This window comes from Takifugu flavidus, chromosome 2 (genome assembly GCF_003711565.1).
Source record: "Takifugu flavidus isolate HTHZ2018 chromosome 2, ASM371156v2, whole genome shotgun sequence".
Lineage (NCBI taxonomy): Eukaryota > Metazoa > Chordata > Actinopteri > Tetraodontiformes > Tetraodontidae > Takifugu > Takifugu flavidus.
Window position 1 is genome coordinate 8,270,336 of NC_079521.1, and position 20,737 is coordinate 8,291,072.

General features: G+C 47.1%; 1 protein-coding gene across 4 annotated transcripts in view; it reads left to right on the top strand.

The window, feature by feature from the left end:
- Positions 1-20,737, top strand: part of zgc:158464 (uncharacterized protein LOC791139 homolog) — a 62,343-nt gene extending 41,606 nt beyond the window's left edge. Inside the window, exons 3-7 of one of the 4 annotated variants that reach the window (XM_057012670.1) lie at positions 924-1,142; positions 8,094-8,237; positions 12,855-13,029; positions 13,137-13,256; positions 17,549-20,737. In XM_057012670.1, the coding sequence (XP_056868650.1) occupies positions 924-1,142; positions 8,094-8,237; positions 12,855-13,029; positions 13,137-13,256; positions 17,549-17,735 (845 nt within the window). In that variant the 3' untranslated portion in view covers positions 17,736-20,737. Of the gene's footprint in view, positions 1-923; positions 1,143-1,929; positions 2,029-8,090; positions 8,238-12,854; positions 13,030-13,136; positions 13,257-17,548 lie in introns of all 4 variants that reach the window. The other 3 variants (XM_057012680.1, XM_057012661.1, XM_057012688.1) reach the window with 3 other exon arrangements.

A 20,737-nucleotide genomic window follows, 5' to 3' on the forward strand; every position in this document is an offset into this window, starting at 1 on the left:
AGCTTTACCCAGCACGCCGTAACAACAGCGGATGGGCTTAATGGGAAGAGCAATGGTTGGAAGGTGATTAGGAGGGAAATTATAGAAGACAGTGAGGAAGAGGTCAGCTGGACGTCACACTCAAGGCTCCTTTCTTGAGCGCTAATAGGCAGGACCGGTTTACTGCAGCAGTTTTCAGTGGCACCATGCCTCCAATTAAAAGTTCCTTCGTACAAGATTTACACAGCACTTTACCAAAAACCTGCATCCCCTCCCTTATGCTCTGATAGCCCTCTCCTGATGTTCTCTCTCTCTTCCAGAGCTGTTTGTTCTTCTGCAGGGGCGGGACAATGAGACCTAGTCATGCCACAATCCCATAATACCCAGTCTTTAAACTGCTACATCAAAGAGTTTGAGCTCACCTAATGCAGGATTCTGCTGAGATATGGGACCTGGCAGAGCTGCCTCATTCCACCCCTCCACTTCACCACAACCAGCGGGTAGCTCCATTAGGCTCAATGCATTGCTCATTTTTCTGCAAGAGCTCCCCTGGGCTAAGAGGCAATTATACAGTAGTGTAGCATAATATTTCATTCTTTCTGTGTTGCTTTACTCTATGGTGATGTGGCCACTAACGGCTTCATGTGGCCCACGAGGAAGGGGGCAGGCTGCTAACAGCTTCGTATGAATAGATGGAGACTGTGGAGGGGGGGAGGAGGTGGAGAAAGGAAAGGGCAGAAGAGGAGAGCTCCCAGGGGCCGGATGCTTAATTTGGAGTCAGGTCTGTTTCACCTAACAACGTGTAGAATAAGCGGGTGTGAGTTTCAGCTCAGGTCAGGGGGGTGTTAATGTCATGTTTAAACAGGAATGGAAGTGATGCAGGTGCAAACCCGCAAATGGTTGGGTAGCAGCCTGTAATGACCAGTCTCTCCTGCTCTCTTTAGAAATCCGATCTGGTGGGAGAGGACCTAAGGAGGGATCTGTGAGGCAGCTGCCCCTGTACGATACGCCATACGAGCCAGCGGAGAACGGCGGAGATTCGGACCCCGAACACCCACGTGTCCCCCGGGAAAGCCGACTACCGCAGGATGACGAGCGGCCCCCTGAGGAGTATGACCAGCCCTGGGAGTGGAAGAAAGAAAGAATCTCCAAAGCTTTCGCAGGTACAGCAAAGAATTTAGCTTAAGCTTGAGGCTGATGACAAAGGGGGAAAGTAGTAACGTAACATGATGAATGAAATGAAAAGATCTCTGTAGAAGGAACTTGACCTTGGCTTTTGATCTGTTCATTCAAATTCAAATGAAAACTTTGTAATTGGACTTTGGATTCGGCTCTTCAGCCCTCCAGTTCTACCTGTTAGTCACATGGATTTCTTATGTCTGACCATATAAACTAATCCAGTTTAGGCATGACAGCCTTTCAGCAAGAGTTGCCTTTTCTAATTTCAAGCTTTTAACTCGGGAAAATTTGAACTTAACAAATTCTTTCTACTTAACTAACCTTGGTGTCTCTTTTTCCACTTCTAATTTGTTTTCTGTCCGGTTTTCAGGGTCCTGCTGCTGCTGTAAACTCCCTGTTAACATTTCTGTTCTTTATCTTCCCCAATGAAGCACCTGATCTGATCAATTGCAGATGTCCCTTCCACTGTTTGCCCTTTTTGTTTTATCCTGCCACTTCCTGTTCAAACAGAGATGACACTTTTGCTTCTCAGGGAGAATGATTGGTCGTGCGGGCGCATGTAGGTGCAGGTAGTTACTGTTGTTTGAGAGCTTAAGCATGCTAACACAGTCATAACATCAAACGGGGCTGTTCCTTGACAGAAATGGCTTTGGAATATAAATTTGCATCCCCAAAAAGCTGCTAAGAGATCTGAGATTAGGAAACCCTTGACCTTCGTTTTCATTGGCCCTTTTGTCTTTATATATTTCTTTCTTTTTCGTCCTTGAACAGCTCTGCTTTGTTATGACTGCATTAGCTACGAGGGCTCTGTATGTGACACTGGATCAGGTCCCCACGGAAGAAAGGACTGCACCTCTAAATCTCTCACAGGTACCATTGGAGATGGGTCTGGGGGGGTGTCTTTTGTCTTTCTTTATAATGACATTTCTCCTTAAAGCCAGAACCTCTTGGGTTGCACTGGAAGTTGAGTTTGGTGTTCAGTTCCCAGTTAGATTAAAAAAAATAATTTGTGTTTTTAAGTCTGCTTTGGGGTCAAAGGATTTGTGACCTTTTGAGGCGGAGAACAGCATCGTCTGATTCTAGTGTTAACTCACTGATATGAATAATAGGATCCTTCTTTTCTTCATCCAAAGTCCTTTATTGTATTCATCTTTTCACTTTGCTCTGAAAATACTATGTTGCATTTATAATGCATGGTTTAATAAAGCGAGATGGATTCGTGAGAGAGGCTATTCCTGTTGGGGCTTCGCTGTTGATGGCTGACAGGCTAGCTTGGGAATTGGGTATAAATCCGCAGGCTGACAAGAAGATATTAAATTGGTAAAAGCAAAATAAATTATGAAACATGCGTCCCTATCAGTTCGCATACAGCTGAAGATGTTATTTCAAAGCAGTTTAGGCTTTTTATGATTTTTACAACTGTATTTTAGGTTTTATTATGGGCAGCAGCAGTGTTTGGAGTGGAGTGGATTTCACTGTAGTATGTAATGCATTTAGGGATGTGTGAAATGTTATGAAGGAAGAGGATGAGGTAACGGTGGAGTATTTAGCGTAAGTCTGCATACCTGGGCATACCACCAACTCTTGTGTTTAAGATTGAGCCTTCAGAAAGGACCTTATTTTCTACATTCCCTAATTGTTTTCCCCATTTTCTCTCCACTTGTTTTCACACTATCAAAGCTCTGCAAGCAGGCCGTTGAATAAGCGATGCTACATTGCTAATCATTTGCCTTCTCCCACTCATTATTTTTCTGTCAAGCTGCACTCAGATGAGTTTGTTCAGGAGGCAATTTACTAACACATTCCTCCTTTAACTCCCCTTCAACAAATGGTGTCCCTCTGATGGCAATTCATTCAAGTTTTACCTGCAAATCAATTGGATGCTATGCTAATTTAAAGTTGAAAATGATGAGAGAGGCTCCTCCTGGACAAGCCAAGTCTCGACTCCTTTATTTCCCAGGTGCCAGTGTTGTCTGGCCTTGGACCCACACATCAAGAGGCTTAGAGAAAGTTTGCAACCTTTAAAGCTGAAGCCGGTGTGGCTCTGATCTTTGCAAACGGCTTAACAATGTCAAGAAATTATACACTATTGAAGTCTCGGCTTCTATTGGATTGTCCTGTCTCATCCCTCCTGGCTCTGCTGTACATCCTGTTGTTGGATGTTACCCAGTTTATTCGTGAGTCTCCCTTCCTTGTACACATTATAAAAGCACCATTTCTAATGCACATGCTGAAAATAGGAGTTGAAGTCAAACTTGAGCCTTAAGGACATACACGTTCTGTACCTGTGCTGGAGATGCTTGGACGGGTTTGTTCAAGTAGTTCTGAGATTCAATTTGGGATTATGTTTCATCTGCTTAAAAGTCTCACATCATGGGCTCTAGCTAGATTTCCACTTTTGAAGTTAAATCATTTTGCTTTACACTTAACGTTACACTTTTCCATATTCTCCCAGTCTCGTCACAGTTTTATAGCCAAATTAGATGAAACGACAAAACAAGAAAAACATTATTTGAAGCCACAGCTGGTGTTATCATCTGGTTGTTTATGTTGCTACGTCCCCATATAGCTTTAATTAATTATGTAAAAGCAGTTTGCCAAGTTAAGCCCGTTTCAAGTGCGTCTGGGGTTGTGCAGCCTGTTCAAGAGTGTGGCCGACTGCACCTCTGTGTGCTGTTTGTTTTCAGGAGAGCAGTTTCACTTAATGTCTCTTTGGCTGCTGAAGTTCTGCGGCTCTGCAGTCTGAGTGATGAACAGTTCTGCTCTAGGGTTGACGTCAAAGACGATTTTCTGTGCTCAACAAACTCTTTCCGGTTTATAGTCCGGTGATCGCTTGTAGAGCAAATGTGTCCGGGAACAACAGATGAAAAAAACATGGAGAAAAGTTGCACAACTTATTGATCTATGGGACGACAATGAGAAGAAGTGCATCGGGAATAGAGGTGCGACCTCCACCCCCCTATTGTGTTTTCACATAATAATACAATCTGCGACTATTCATCTACCGTAATTTCCGGACTATAGAGCGCACCTGATTATAAGCCGCATAATCTAATTTTAGAAAGAAAATCAATTTTGTACTTATACAAGCCGCATGTAGTAATATGAAATATTAGATCGAAAACATTCAGTACCGGTAGATGTTTTTATTACCGTAAGAGACGAGTCACTGACGAGTGACAAACAGACAGGTAAGAAACAACAGCCACTCTTTTCACTTGTATGTTTATACAGAGACCTTAAATCCAAATTTTATCACGTCAGGATTTTTTAACTTTTCTTTTCATTTAATCCGATTAGCAACATAAACAAATATATTCTACCGGTAAATGCTTTTTTTTTCTAACGGTGTCTGTAATGCAGCTACCTTGAAATATACGTTTGTATCAGCTACACACTAATTACATTGTTTATGCTTTTTTACTCAAACAATGAACAATCTAAAAACCTTCTATTTTCATCACGGTGGTGATTGCTTTTGCCTTCCGTCTGATTTGTACCGTGGAAACACCGAGGCCGCCTGCTCTCTGTGTGTTCACCCAGTCTTCCAGAACGTTTTCAAGCTCGGGCCACCTACGATGTTTACGTCTGAAAGCTTTTGTCGTCTTCTCGCCATTGATTACCGTAATGCATGGCAGCTCGATTTCCTTCTTCAACCGCCAGAGTGATCGCTTTTAACTTAAAAGCCGCATCATATGCTTTTCTTCTAGTATTTTCCACGTTGATGAGGGTTTAGTAAAAATGACTGATTCACAATAGTTGTGATAGTGCGCCACAATAAAAAACTATAAATAAGCTGCACCGTAGAATAAGCCGCAGTGTTTAAAGTGCAGGAAAAAAGTAGCGGCTTATAGTCCGGAAATTACGGTACATTAAGGGTGCAGAAAGAGAGCAGGCCGCTGGCTCCTGCTGCAGCCTGGTTTCCCTCAGCTCTCTCTTGATCACTGCCTGCATGCTCCCCTCTTCACGACGCCCGGGCTGGGGTTATTATTCACTGCTGGCCTGTCTCCTGACAGGTATGCAGTGGAATGTAAATTCCCTGCCTTGTTAGGGCGCTGCGAGGCTGTGTACTCGCGCTTTGGTTGATCAGTCAACCCCCAGCTCCTGATAACACTCACCCACACAGATTCTGCCTCTCTCACCTTCCTCCTGGTTGCCGAGGAGGTGATGGATGAGCACCGGGGTGAAGAGTGACGGGGACATTTCAGAAATTGTTCCTGTAGAGATCCTTTTGTATGTCCATCTTTGTAAGCCAGCCTGCCTTCACGTGGTTAGCTTATGGCACCCTTGCTAACCACCCCAGACATGTAGATGCAGCCATGGGAAATCTGAAACTCACCGCGGCAGGAATCAGATCTAGAACTGGGTTACTTAATCTCCTTGTCCTCTTGCTGCTAATTGCTTTAGCTTAGACCTTAGCCAAGCAGGGTCCCTCACGTTTAACACAGAAGATAAGAGAAGTCACTGCCGTCGACTCTCGCTGGTCATGACAAGCTTTATATATTTTTTACTGAATCTTAGTGGCCTTACCTCCAGATATCTCACATCTTATATACTAAAATAGATTATTGATTCGGTTACAGCCATTGTACTGCTTATTTGCAGCAGTAGGAGCCTTTTTCAGCGGGAGGGTGCTGATCCAGTTTCCCCCACACTCTGTCCAACTCGGCTCTGTCTCATCCTCCCGGCCTCTGCTGCAACACCTTGCTGATAACCTTCCTGTCGGCCCTCTTTCATGAGCCTCAAATGTGTCCTGCCGTCTTTTACCGAGGGCTGCCGCCGCTCTTATCTTAGCTCACACACATTGGCCTCGCACAACAGCACCGTAAACCATCACTCCCAAAGTACAGTCTCCCTATAAGCTTCTGCTGACTGGCCGTCACCGGCACATCTCCCCCCTCTCCCCTGACAGATTAATGCAAACACGCAGACTTTAAATATCTGATTTGTGCTTTGAAACCAAACCGGACCGCGTAAAACCGCGTCATACAGTATGCGGAAAATTACGAGGTGGCATTCCAGCTTCTCTGGGAGCCATTACACAGTTGTTATCTGGTATCATTTTGGAGCCGATGGAACAAACATTCCTTCAGAGGAGCCCGTTTTCCATTCCATGAGCTTCTGTTCATAATTTGTGGCGTAAACATTGCACCCTGCATGTTTTGAATATGCATGAAATTAGCCATTTGAATTAGGCAGAACTAAATTAAATGGTGGTGAAAACAAGCATGGCTGTTGATTTACTGCACAGAACTGTTCACAGCTACAGGCTAATGAATAGCTTGAGTAAACAAGCGCCTTCCTTTAAAAATAGACGGACTCCTGGAGGAACAAAGGGATGGTAAACACACAAAGAATGGCGACTCATGTCCATTGTTCGCGTACGTATCTGATGTACTGCACTGTCAACATAGCTGTGAAACAAATAAGTAATCAGCTGCAGAGTTTGATGAGTGCTACCCCTGGGTGGGTGCTCAGCCTACGACGGTGCAGTCTTTACGCCGGTGTCCCACATCTCGCACGTGAACAGAGCTCTGAGGGCATTATCCATGCAACGGCATCAATGAACCAGGCACATCGCAGCAGTTTTTAAAACCGTGAGACTCTAGCTACTCTGACTTTAGAAGCGTGCCAGCCAACTTGCTGTTGAGTCACTTGGCTGCAATTTCCAGAGTGCTAAATGCTATTATTCAGCCATGCAAGCGGGCGAACCAGAGCCACACTCGCACCAAATCACCCCGCCGCCTCCACAGGCGCGCGGCAGCGTGCAGCAGCCTTCCGCTCCCCAAACAATTACACGCTAATCTGCAATGTGAAATGAGCATTAGGCTTTTAATATCAGTGGAAGGGAGTCCCTTAATTCACCCCAAAGCAGTGGAAGTTATATTATCACAGAGTTTCTGACCTTTTGTCCCCCAACCCAGACGATACACCACTCCCAACATTGTTAGAGTTTTTCAGCTCCCTCCAGCGACCGGTTTATAGATTACCCTGCTAACGTCGTCCGGCTATCTATTTAAATGCTTGTCGCTTTCAAATGTCAAATGTTGACCAAAAACAGCTAGCTTGAAGATATCGTCCCTCATTATGCACCTTCCCTCCTGCGCTTCTTGCTCGATGTCGTCCATCCTGCTCCATCTGTGGATCAGCCACTCACTAACCAGCTTTTTATTTTGTCTTTCCTGAGTAACAGATGATGAACTGTGCAGCTTGTCAGTGATGGCGGCTGCAGAAACCTTTAACGTTGTTGTTTCTATGGCAGTGCCGTTAGATATGATCTGTTTTCATGCTAACGTTGTTGAACACAACACTTTTGGCCACTGGCGAACTCATTTCGCTCAAAGGCGTGTTGCACTGTATGTGCAGTTGAACACGTGCCGCCTGTATGAATTTCTCTAGGTGATTTTTGTTTATCTCAAAATGTGCTGTGAATAAAGGCAGCGTGATTTAGCGTGAAGTGAATCAGCCCGCAGCAAAATTCCGAGCTGTGACAAAAAGTGGTCGAGGCCTGTGTCTTTTTGCGGAGGCTTTGGGGATTGATGGCATTTCATTAAAACCAGAGCTGATGCTTTATTTGATCACCCTCACCTCTTTTGGAGCATTTTAAAATAACCTTTGACCTCTAGGTGCTCAACCTGCAACCAGTCCGGTGTCTCCCTCTATCCAATCTCCTACCCTTCTAAACTAACCTGGCTTCTTTTCCAGTCTTCCGTCCCTCTCCGTTTCTCACCAATAGCCAGTGCTGATTCTGGGATCACAGATTAGTCTCCCTGGGACTATAATGCCCTCTCCTACCAATTTCTCTCCTTTGGTTTGTGCTCTTTGTCATCACTCTTTCTTGCTCACTTTCTTTTTTTTCCCATTGTGCATTTGTGGCTCGTGTGCCTCTCTCTCCCTATTTCTTCCTGTGATGACTGGGGTGGCACATGCAGTAGAGATTAAAGTGATCAAGGACCTACCGTGGCCCCCTCCTGTCGGGCAGCTCAACAGCACCCCTCCCGTGGTGGAGGAGCTGGAGTCCCCCTCCCAGACAGCTCAGCCCCTGCAAGGACAGACGAGCTGTGACCAGCACCACCATGGTGGGTGTTGTGCTCACGTTCTCCTGTATGGTACCCGCCGGCCTGTCAACCCCCCCCCCCACCTTCCGCACTGTCAGTCTTTTAATCAATCACCCATTCTTCACGTCTTCCTCTGGTATGACATGAGTGTTATAGTGTGTACAACCCCCGTCATGTGTTTAATCATTCTGCCTATCTGTATTTCCAATACACTCACAAGTGTGCACACTTATACTGTGGTGATTACTGAGGATTTACCCCAAAACTGTGTCCTGTAAAAGCACCGTGCAATGATGAGTTCAGGTAATGACTCGACTTTTCCATCTGGATTACACCTGGCAGAAAATCACCAATTCATGTGCAGGTTTTAGGGCCGAAGGCTCATTAGTTTTAACTGCGCTCAACTGCCGTCTGCATGCGTAATTTGCCATTTCGCCGTGACCCCCATTTCCTCTTGTCAACACACTCATACCCGTCCCAGATGTCTCCCCAGCCCTGTTGTTCTGTACAAATGGTACACGCCCGTTAAACTCATCTCAATACTCTGGAGTGACTGGGGCGTCTTCAGCGTGATTTCAGCCAAATTGGCTCTTTCTTCTTCTAATCAACCTGTCGGCGACGTTTGTTGATTTTGATTGCTGGGACGGGGAAAAAGAGGGATGTGTAGCAGAACTAATGCCAGGAATGGGATTTCCCCTGGCAGAGTGGACAGGCCCAGAATGAGAGTGTGTAAGAGGACACTTGCAGCGCGCCGTAGGCGAGGACAGAGGAAAGGCCTGATTTATGGCCGTAAATCCATGGGAAAGGTTCTCTCTCGCTGTGTGATATGAGTGGGTTTAAGATTGGCGTCCAGCTGTAAAGCGATCCTTCCCTGTCTGAGCCAGTGTGGCCCCATTCTACATCTTTGGGGTCAGAGGTCAGCGCTGCAGTCATGGGGGGGCCATGGCCTCCGTGACCCCTGTGAATACAGTTACAATGGCCTCCTTTGACCTCATCATACAAGCTAACGCTCAGTCACACACAGAGATATTAGATATCGGTACAGGCTGCGTACAGAAATTTGATATGGGAATAATTAGTCGGATCTGAAAATGTAATTAAATAGCAGGGTCGACGTTTCTGTTTAATTTTCTGTTTATGATAGATGGATGTACTTTATTTCATCCTTTTTGTCACAATTTCCTCTAAAATGCATGTAAATAAGCTCCGTCAACATTGAATTTGGAATCAATTCACAAGCTGATGCTTGGAAAAATAAAACTCAATACAGTTTAAGATTGGCAATTACTCTCTAAGAACATAATACCTGCCTTGATGGTGTAAGAAAACAAATCATTTTTAGATCTGCCCAAAAACCCATTTGGATGCAGGTGTGTGAATATTAAAGCGCTCTGCACCCCGGGTACCAGAAGAGGGACGGGAACAGGCTGCGTGCCATTTCCAGTGTGCTGTGTATCCTAATGAGATGCAGACCTGTTAATCATTTCACACCCGCTCCTCGGTGGGAAAACTCAATTCCCACTGCACGGAGCAGCAGTCGGTGACGCGCTTTACCCCCTCAGACTAGTCCTTCCTTTTGATATCAGTCGCATTTGCAAATGAGAGTTAATTAAGCAGTCTAACGAGCGAAACGTGTCCCGAGTTAGATCGGTTTAGCGGACCTGTGCTTCACTCTTAACCCACTGTTTGAATCTTTCCTTCCAGATGTTTATTTTCCCAGGTTGGTCATGTCCTCCACCTCCCTCCGTGCTATGTATTATGGTAGCAGAGGCCCATTTAATTGCAGTCTTGACAGAAAGCCATCAGCTCTTTCTTGCTCTCGTCCTCCACCTCTGCTGCGCTCAAAGGAAGCTGTGCCTGTGTGAAAGGGGCGAGCCTTCCAGCCATCAGTCAGCGTCTGACTGACAGTTCAATCTGATACACAGATTCCATTTGCTGCGCTAACAACGCTGATAAGATGTTGCAGAAGCCCCGGTGCATTCATGTCAGTCTGTTTGCACGCGCGCGCGTGTGTGTGTGTGCTCGTCTTTTGTCCTCCTCTGGACCAATCTGCTCCTAATTCCTCCGTCAGCCAGGTTTTAAACTGTTCTCCCAAAAGCTTCAGAGAAATGGATTTGGCTCCCTGACTGTCACTTTAAAGCACATTTCTGAGCAGGTTAAAGGTGGTGTCAGAGGAGGACTGTGATTGGAGAAGCCTTCGATCCATAATAATTACGATCATGATTATTTCAAAGCTCTCTTCGGGCTAATGCTTTTATCATAGAACTCTGCAGTGAGTCTGTGGAAGGAGGGGGGGGGTCTCTGATCTGACAGGAAAGGTTGACGGGGTGAGCTCCTCTGAGGACGGCCACTCAACCCTTTCTGGGAGGTGGAAGGAAAACGGGCCTAATCAAGGTCACATAAAACAGCGATTGTGCTGAATTTTGGGAAGGGCAGGAATTAGCGTGGGCACTGGGAGATTGGATAAAACCTGAAAAGCTGAGGTCAGGCGGATGGTTGAGTGGGCAGGAGAGATGTAGGCTGCGGAAAAACCAGGATCCTTCTGCCACATGAGCGGAGGGTGAATAGTCAGCCTGGTTTGTAACGACGTGAGGAGAGCCCAGTGGAAATAAACCTAACCGCCTTTTTCTACTGCAAGATGAGCAGACACTCCCTCTTTAGTCAACTTTCTGTTAGCTGTTTCTCTTTTTGACTAAATGGGAACAAAAAAAGACAGTGAGACTGTGAGATGGAGAGATCAAGTGGAAAATCTCATGAGGAGGAATGACGGGATGGGTGTATGTATAGAGGAAGAGCATGAAATGGCATAGAGGGAGAAATGGGCTCCATCTTCATATTGTGATCTGTCAGCATTGGAGGGATGAATAGTGCAAACATGCATCTCCCTTGTCCCCTTGGTCAGTTTCCATGGAAACAAATTCTCACCCCTACACATACAGTGTTCATCCCTCCTAAAATGCAGTTCCAAGCATGTGGTCCAAATGGACTGCTCACATGCACATTTGCATGTGACACGCGGGACCTCGTTTGGCCCCCTGCAGTGATGCCTACTGAGCAGAGGAAAGTTAGCCGCTCATGTTCTGCAGGGCTGAGGTTACATTTACCATTTACACAGCCATCGCGCTACGGTACGATTTGTCTGTAGTTTCAAGGCTCGGTCTGATGAAGGGAAGTGCAGAGGCCAAGATAACAACTGTGGTCGTCATTTAAAATAATCAGTTCCAGGAGTCTTTACAGGGAAATCCGTGAGCGAGCTAAAGGCCAGAGAGTTCAAACAGGGACTCTACCGGAGGTGAAGGGGAGCCCCTGGTGGTTGGAGAGGGAACCGCAGCGCTCCCGTTCATTGTCTTGAGAGGAAACATTTAATCACATGCAGTTTTGGAAAGATCAAAAGATCTGCTTTGTAGCAGAGATACTGCCATGTATGTCACATTATATATCCATTTGTAATATTTTCATCCACAACTGGTTGAGTTACATTTTTAACCTCGATATTTGGTTGAACCCTTTTGAAGAAATAAGCGTATTGTCACATTTACATAAACTCCCATGTTTTCCCATTTAGGCCTGTGCTAGCTCAGGGTGATTTGTTGACATGTTGTTGTCTCATGTAGCCTGAATTGATTGATCGATTCTGTCAGCCTGCACACTCGGCCGGGCCCCGGAACACTTGGCGCGCTCACAAACTGTAAACCGTAACGCGACCCTCTGCCTGGAATGCAGCCTGTACTGATGTAGATCCATCTCCATTGACATGTTTTGAAAATCACCGCGCCTGCTGCGTTCGGCCGAGGTAATTAAACCCTGTATGCAAGCCGGGCCATTAGTTAATGGAGTGGTTTTGAGCTTCATACTACACTAACTCTTTCCATCAAGCACTCAGCTTTGATGCGTCAAAGCTTTAAACAGCCGAAGCCTGTCATAAAGGTATTGCTGCTATTCATTGTGTAGCAGCATGCCAGTGGCTCTAAGTGGGTCCGCCCAACTCCAAGTGCGATGTGACATCCGTTGCAGTGATGTATGATGGGGGGAATCGACTAAAACGTCCAGTACTTCATACTTGTGGCCCTGCATGGCTCCCGGGCTGTTGTAAATACCAGTAAATGTATTCCTTTCTGTTGATTGCTTGTGCATTTGTCCAGTTCTGCTCTGCTACCCACACACAAACACACACTAACACACACACAGCTGACCGTGAGAGTTTTGGAGAAGCCAGTTTAATGTTTAAACTGCAGTGTTTGTGTGGGTGAAATGCGTCTCTGTGCTTATTTGTGTACGCGACCTCCGAACGTGCCTTTCTGAGCTGTTCAGAGAAAGTTTGCACACGCATGTGCTTCTCTCACTGGAATGTGTGCACAGCGGGGTGCGATTGATCTGTGTACGCGTCCTTCAGTTGAATGACATGCTGAAAGTGACCCTGTGTGTTTGTGCATGTTTGTCAAAACACAACCTTGGTTGTCGCTGTTTGTTTTTTGTTTTTTTAAACTTGATTCATGTTTAACAACGACTACATTTCAAATGTCTATTAATGGTTTTTGCACGTTATACCAGCCAGTGTGGTGTTGATAGATGTTCTTTAACCATCTACAGCATGTTTGAGGAGCAAATGCTTCATTTCTTGCCTTTCTTTGATCACAGTCCAGTTTGATGGTGTGGACAAGTCTCGAATGTCGCCTACCAAGGACGGGAAAGCGCGCCCGCTGCAGCGACACTCCAGCGGCTGCTTGGTTAACACCAAAATGTCCTCGCTGGACCACTGCAGCCCCTCGCTCGCCGAGCGCATAGACCCGTCTATGCCTCTGGAGAGCCAGTTGTGAGTGTGGCCTCAGTGCTGATCTGTTGTAAGTTAGCGTCAAAGTCAGAAGCGTGCCTGAGTGTTTTGCTCTCTTCCTCTGCCTTCTTTCCCGGTGGCGTCTGCAGCTGGTACCATGGCGCGATCAGCCGGACAGACGCGGAGTCTCTGCTCAGGCTGTGCAAAGAGGCGAGCTACCTGGTCAGAAACAGCGAGACCAGCAAGAATGACTACTCCCTCTCCCTCAAGTAAGAAAACGCTGCTTTTCCCCCCACAGGTAGCATGCCAAAGCTAGCATCGTCCGACACTAAATTGTGCAGGACAGCTAATTGAAAGCGTAATTGCAATGTCTCCGTATGATTTCGCCTGTCGAAGAGGCAGAGGTATAAATAGTGAGCGTCTGTTAAAGGTGCCAGATGTATTTTCTGTAATTCTTCCAGAGAACAAGTGTCAGCAGTTATTTGCATCATGCCTTTAGACTTAGACTAGACTTTATTGATCCCTTGGGATGACTCCCTCGGGGAAATTTGTGAGACATGCAAATCAAAAACGTAGCGGCTCTAACCTAAAGCTAGAAGACACACGTGTTATCTGCGTACCTGCACTTCAGTAGGGCTGGTTTTCACCTTAAAATATGGAGATAACTTCTACCTTTCTGACCCATCTCCCACCTACTGTACCTGTCCCTCCTCTGACACGTCCCCCCGGTGACCCCTTCGACACTGTCAGCACACTTGATTTTCTGATTTACCCACAATGCAGCTGAAGGTGCCCTTTATCCGAGACCCCTGATCCCTGCTGTGTCTAGAGGGTTCACCGGAGTCGCTCTGATTTGTTTAGTCTGACATTTGGCTGAGGTTACTCTAGCTTGTGCAGTCACATCCCATTCTTCTCACACAGGCATGTGTGTTTGAGGCCCTTTGAGGGTTGTTTTTTTTCCATAACCAAAGAATTGCTCATCATCTTTTGGAGATTAGCCTGAATAGAATTTTGGGTTCTCTTTCTTCACTTTTCCTTGACGGTCCAATTAATTTCAAGGCAGACTCGAACATGAACATTAAAGGAATCTCTGCACATCCTGGATGACCTTCAAAAGAGATAAAACTGATCATTTAAAGGAAATAATTAGCTAATGTTGCTGGAGGCTAACGTTGGCAGGGGACCATGATGATATCCTCAACTCTTTTTAATCTTGATCCTGTAGTTGAATAACATCATCTGCTAATGTTTGTGTATTTGCTGCCTTTACTGTCTGACAAATGGCATTAATGAACAATTTTGTTGGTCGATACTTGCAGAGGAAACGTCAGCGTCCACCATCGGTGAGGACGCAACACTTAAAACCTTGCTTTGTGTTTGATCAACCTGGCATATCTAAAACAGACATTTGATATTTACAACAACAGCCTGTTGAGTTCAGACACGTCCTTTTTCAGCAGGTTGTAATTCTCAGCTCACAGGAGCCAAACCGGAGTTGAAGACAGCTGCACGTCGGTGTTACACATGCAACAGGAGCCGAGCGCTAACCTGCTGAGGGAGAGAGCAGGCAGTCTGGATGAGAATGAGACATTTTAGAAAGGAAGGAACCAATGGAAGGGTTAGGGAGAGAAGAAGAAACAACTCGTTCTTCCATTCGTGGTTATATTATATAAAGTAACCTCAAAGTCACTGAACACCAAACAGGAATGTTGCTACGCTTTGGTATGCGTGTGGAAGCTGATATTAGCAGTCTGCCCTCAACCGGTTGTGGTTCAGTCCTGCGAGGCGTTGACGGCTCAGATCGGGTTCAGACCAGTTTCAGATCTCAGGGGGATAAAATGGCTCCTGAACTGTCAGACAAGCGAGCTACAGCCAAAGGTCCCGATGATGAAGCGTTCTGGATCAGAATAGTGACGAGAGTGACTGAATGAACGTCCCATCCTTGTTATTGTGACACAGTAGCAAACCTCCGCCTTCGAGCTTTGTACCTGTGTATGTCTAAACTCTAGGGTCTCATCAGACCTTCGGCAGCTGCTGGAACAGAACTTTACTTTGTTTTGCACCAGGTAAAAACATGTGGGCTGATTCACATGAATGACAGCCTCCCGTCCCCTCCAGGCAGGGGTTAACTCAGAGTTCAGCCCGTTCACATGAACCCGCCTGCCCCCGCTGCCACAGAAAATGAATAGAAGCCCAAGGTGAAGATGCCCCACGCTGTCAGATGCTACAAAATGTATAAGGCCATGAGGCAGCACCTGTGCGTATTGCATTATTGATCAAGACGAGACCTGGAGTCTCGGAGTGGCCTCGGTCTCGACAAAGCAGTTTCAGTCTGCTTTGCCCCCTAACCCCGACCCCCCCCCCCCCCCTTTTCTCTCCGTACCGCTGCCTGTGGAGAGAACCCTTTCAGGTTTCTGAGACATATAAAAGCCTTCACAAGTCTTTCGGAGCACAGATCCCGGTGTCTCCTCTCAAAGGAGAGCCCAGCACAGCGGGTTTCCTCTTAAAAAAAAAAAAGGCTACTGCGTATTTGATTCCACAGCAGCAGGATGAAAAGCACGGAGACATTTGACAGTAAAATTGTCCTCAGAGACCGTTTCAGCCTTTATGAATACTGATTATGTAGGCTAGTAAAGTGATATTGAGTCTTTGTCACTAATGGATTCATTCGAATCTCTTTAGCATATGAAATATTCTGGATGAGAGTTTCTTGAATGGTTTTTTCCTTCTTTAGTGATGAACTAACCCTTCTGCCGGCAGCACAGCAATACAAACAGTCGAACCGACATTGTAAGCGATGCTGTCCTTAAGAGGGCCGTTCTGACCCGGCAGTTCTCCATTTGGGTGGCTGCATTTGCACTCTGGTGCCGTAGATCCACAACACCGAGAGCATCATCATTCTCAGGCAAATGTCTGTCATGAGGGTTGAGATCGGTCATAAACCTCAATAAACAGGACAGGAGCCGTCCCCAGTGAATTTAATGCTGATTAGACAATAGTAGAGAGGACATGAGGCCCGCCACCTCCAGAATCTCCTCGTGTTTATTGTTCTAACATCTCCGCTGCACCGCTCTGCTGTCCTGGTTTCTGGCTCTGCAGGGCTGTAACACGATCAGTGGCCCTGAGAGCTGCCTGGAAACTCAGCTGGGGATCTAAAAATGATGCTATTGATGTGTTTGCCTCTTAAAGCGGGGCTCCGTGTAACCTAACGCCATCTCCCGGCGCCCCACGTGAGGATTCATCAAAGCACTTTGCAGCGAGGATTTCCTAAACTGAGACTTCCTGGAAGCGTGTTGGAAGGTTAGATCTGAAGGGGGCAGGCAGAGCTGCGCTGCTCCCCTCAAATCCAAACTTTCTCATCTCAATTAGGGGCTGCACAGGAATCTCAGGTTTTTTTTAGGTTAGCCATGTTTGAGTCAGATGGATGACCCTCAGTTGAACCCTAAACATCCAAAGATTCATTTTCCGCTTCACTCTCATCTCTGTGCCAGAAGAAGCGGCGCTCATCGGGCCAAGGAACAGTCCCCAGGCTTGGTACATGCAACTACCGCATAGCTGAAGATTGGTCTCATTTCTTCCATCTGTCCATCACAGATAATGAGCAGATCTCCACAAAAGGCTTCGTACTTCCAGCAGGAAGCGTTACATTAACCTCCACCGTATCAGACGTGGGTGTTTAAAAATGGCGGAGGAACAAAAACACGACGGAACCTGCTAAAAGAACTCAAATAAACGACAGTATTCGATCGTTAATCCTCTCGCTCATGCTTATTGTTTTGTCAATCATCACCCGCCATGAATTCCTTTTATATTTGAAAGCGTGTGATTACGGTCGACCTTTTAAAGGTATTGATGGAATGCTCAGGGGGCCACACAGCAGCTTTTGATTTGCTGTGTGTTTATTCCTGTAGATTAAGTGCTTTATTCCAAGGGTTCATTAGCATCCCCCTCATGCTGCGCACGTAAAAGCGGCAGCTGCAGCCACCTGCCTGCCTGCCTGCCTGCCAGTCTCCTCCCCAGGCAGCTCCTGCAGAGCTAATCCAGCTTCCAGAGCAACGTCGTCTACTGTAGGGAGCCGCGGCTGAGAGTGAGGAGGAGAGCTCCTCCAGACCTGTGCAGGTTGCTGACACACATTCTGCTGTCCTGCAGACCTGCATTTGGAAGCACCGGGCTTGGCGGCTTTTACACATTTATTTGGCACCTATGTTGATCTTTCAGAGGCTAACTGACATTGAGGGTGTGCAGGTGAAGAAGGGCAATTACTGGGTTTCTCCCATCAGTCCCCGTTTAGCATTGATTCCTTTACACAATGGCTGTTATTGATGTTTTCCATCTGAATCTGTTAATAATCCCACAGAGATGTTCTGTTAAAAGATGGAACCTCAGTATGTGGCTGTTTCTGGAGTAGCTACATACGCCCATACAGCTAACATTAGCGTTTAGGTCAGAGTGATTAGTGTAGCAGCCAGCTCTTGTTCTTTGGGTACGTAATCCGAGCTGAGGACTGTCTCTTTAACTTGCTGAATGGCTGTAAAAACACTCTGTGTCCTTGTGTCCTCAGGAGCAGCCAGGGCTTCATGCACATGAAGCTGTCGCGGACGAAGGAAAACAAGTACATCCTGGGCCAGAACAGCTGCCCCTTTGACAGCGTACCCGAGATCATCCACTTCTACTCCAGCCGCAAGCTGCCCATTAAGGGAGCCGAACACATGTCCCTGCTGTACCCCGTGGCCATCAGGACACTATAGTGCTCTGGACTCCCTGCAGTGCTCGCCGGGCCACCGTGTGGCTTCCATGGTGCCCTGCAGGCTCATGGGAAGATGAACAGTGACACCCTCAAACTGCTGATCCTGACTCACCTCACCGGCCGACGGACCTCCAGGCCTGCTGCATTGCCATTTTATACACACGGACTCAGTGTCGCGGTCGTTGTTGTGTTTTATTTATGCCAGGCGCCCGTGTTGCATCACAGAAAACCATGAGCGTCATCACTGCTCGTCCCGCTGGTTCCCCTTGGCACTTAAAAGAGAAAGAAGCCCGAAGGTACAGCGTCGTTTCGGTGGTCGCCGGGGTGTACCTCCCCTTCCCCGTATATTAGTTCATTTGGTTCAGCTCGATTATCCTGTAATTGTTTGTGGGGACGTGTTCAGGAAGCCACATTTATGAGGCCTGGCGAGGGCCATCGCCCACACGGGCCTCATTCAACGGCGAGCGCGTTGAATAAACAGCTCCAGTATGCATGGACGTCCCCAGCTGAGCAAACTAAGCAGCCCCGCGAGCAGCTCGGACCGATCTCTCTATCTGGCCACGGCGCATCCTGGCTGCTGTCCATCAGCGAGGGGGCGCGTCATATTGGCGACAGCGTGAGCACCGTCGCGGTGAGACGCGTAGGGAATCGTGACGGATGGGCCGCCCCGTCCGACGCGGCACAAGTGGCCGAGGCTGAAGACCCGAGCCCGTCCAAACGGACCAAATTAGCCGCCCGCCGCTCCTGCTTAGAATGGCTTTACATCAGGAGGATGAAATATGCCGCCATCGTCTACCTCAGAAAATCAATTTCATGCGCCCGTCTGCAGATCAATGGTACAGTGGGATCGCAGCCTTCCACCCGGCCTCCCTTCCACATTCCCTCCCATCACTGCTTTTAGGAATCTGCTTTGAAAAATGGGGTTACCCGCAGATATCTCTATATTTTTGGGATTTTCCCAGGTCAGCAGTTGTATGTATAGTCATGGATCCGTGATGTCAGTAACAGACGTTAATGCCTTAGAATGCATGGGTCAGACCAGTCGCTAGATCAGCAGTTTCCCAATTCCGCTTTTAATGATTGTCCTGTGACTGTAATTTATTCGGGGGTAATTATTGCTGATGTGTAACTCATTCGTGATGGCCGTTGCCTGCCACTCCCCCCCCCCCCAGCTCGCCCTGATTGTCCTGTGCCGATGTGATTGTGTTTTTTATTTGGGAACCTTCCGGCCTTTCTTACTGTGGCGCTTTGCTTTTTAGTGGCTTTAAACTTCTGCTCAGTGTGGCTTGAAGTGGGGGTGCTGTTCTCTGACCAGTGGGATTGTCAGTGGTGTGGGGGGGGGGACCGCACCTACATGCTCACCCCACCCTGGACCAATCACGGCACCATTTGCTTGAACGCTTGCCTTCAGTCCGTCCTTCTCCAGCTACTTTTTCCACCCAGGTTTGCATCCATGTGTGAGTACGAGTGCTGCCCACTTATTCACGCGTGTGTGTGTGTGTGTGCGTGTGTGTGAGAGCGAGAAAGAGACTATGTATGCATGCGCAGGCTTGAGTTTTTTTTTAATCCTCACTGGTACAAACTGGTGAAATCCCCGTTTCACCTTCCTGTTTCTTCTCCTCTGAATGGTTGATACAGGCGAGAGGGACAACGCTTCCCTCCACTCCACCATGAGGAAACAGCTGAGTGAGGAAGAGGCACGACTTCCTCACTCAGATTGAATCACACACTGATGAAAAGATCAATGACTTTGAATGCCGCCGTCTTTTCAGGCGAAAGCTTCTCCAGATCTTAGCCAGGCGTCGGCCCTTACCTGAACCCTCTGGTTCTGTTTTTTTTTTATTTCCTCTGCTCGCTAAGCTGCTTGTGTGTCCTGTGGTCGTCTTGCTGCAGTTTAATGGTATTCCAGCCCCCCCAGCACATGAAACTGCGGACCAGTTACCGTTGGGAGAAGCTGCGTCCACATCGTGACCTGGATCTACTGCGACCGTCTCCCTTGTGGGGGCAAACTTTCAGAAGCAACTCTCAAATTTCTCGCCTTTAAAATGTAGATGAGTAGTAGCGTTTTTTTTCCCCCCAAGCAAGTGGAGGTGGTTTGGAAGGTGGGGGGGTACTGCAGGTACAGAAATCGAAACCCACTCCGCGTGTGGCTCTTATCTCCGCTGTGTGCTATGCAACTGTCTGCCTGTTGGGGGTTTATGGATAAAAATGATGGTACACACTGACCACCTGGCAAATCAGACGCTCCTCAAATCTTTAAAAGAAAGGGCCAGCTTGCAGAAGAGAGCTGTCCATAGATCCTCTGTGGTGGGCGGACAGACGGACGGACGCACAAACGGATCACTGTGTCTGTTCGTGTCCGTAGCTCTATGTCGATAGGGTTTGTTTTCAAAGTGGACCTACACGCTCCCCCGAGAGAAGATTTCCTGAAATGCAATTGGGATAAACGACGTGCGCGAGGTGTTTTCGGATCTCCGGATGTCCCCCGCCGACGAGGCGGAACGCCAGGAGCGGGAGCTCATTATTTAGTTATGCTGCTGATGAGCGTCGCCCTGCCACAGAGAGGAGCCTGTGTGTGATGGGCACAGAAAGAAAGGCCTTAGATGAGGAGGGAGAGAAAATGAGGAAGAAGGGGGGTCAGAAAAGAGATGGAGAGATCTGCTGCAATCAGCAGACCTCTCCACATTTAGAGATTTCTCCCGAAAGAACCTGAAATAGCCCTCCTCTTCCCCCAGAAGTGTCTTAAGAGTGTGTGTGAATGTGTGTGTGTGTGTGTGTGGTGTGAGCAACCATCAGCCACTGATTGCCCCATGTTGTTTATCACTTTATCCTGGTAAAGTGGCATGTGTGCGTCTCCTTGTGTGTCCATTTTCATGCCATATGTATGCACTACTATAACATATCTGTACAGTTCTCCATGGCCAAATGTATATACTGAATGTATTGTATGGGGACATAAAGGCATCAAGGTTCAAAGTCAATAAAATTGGGTTTATGACTTAA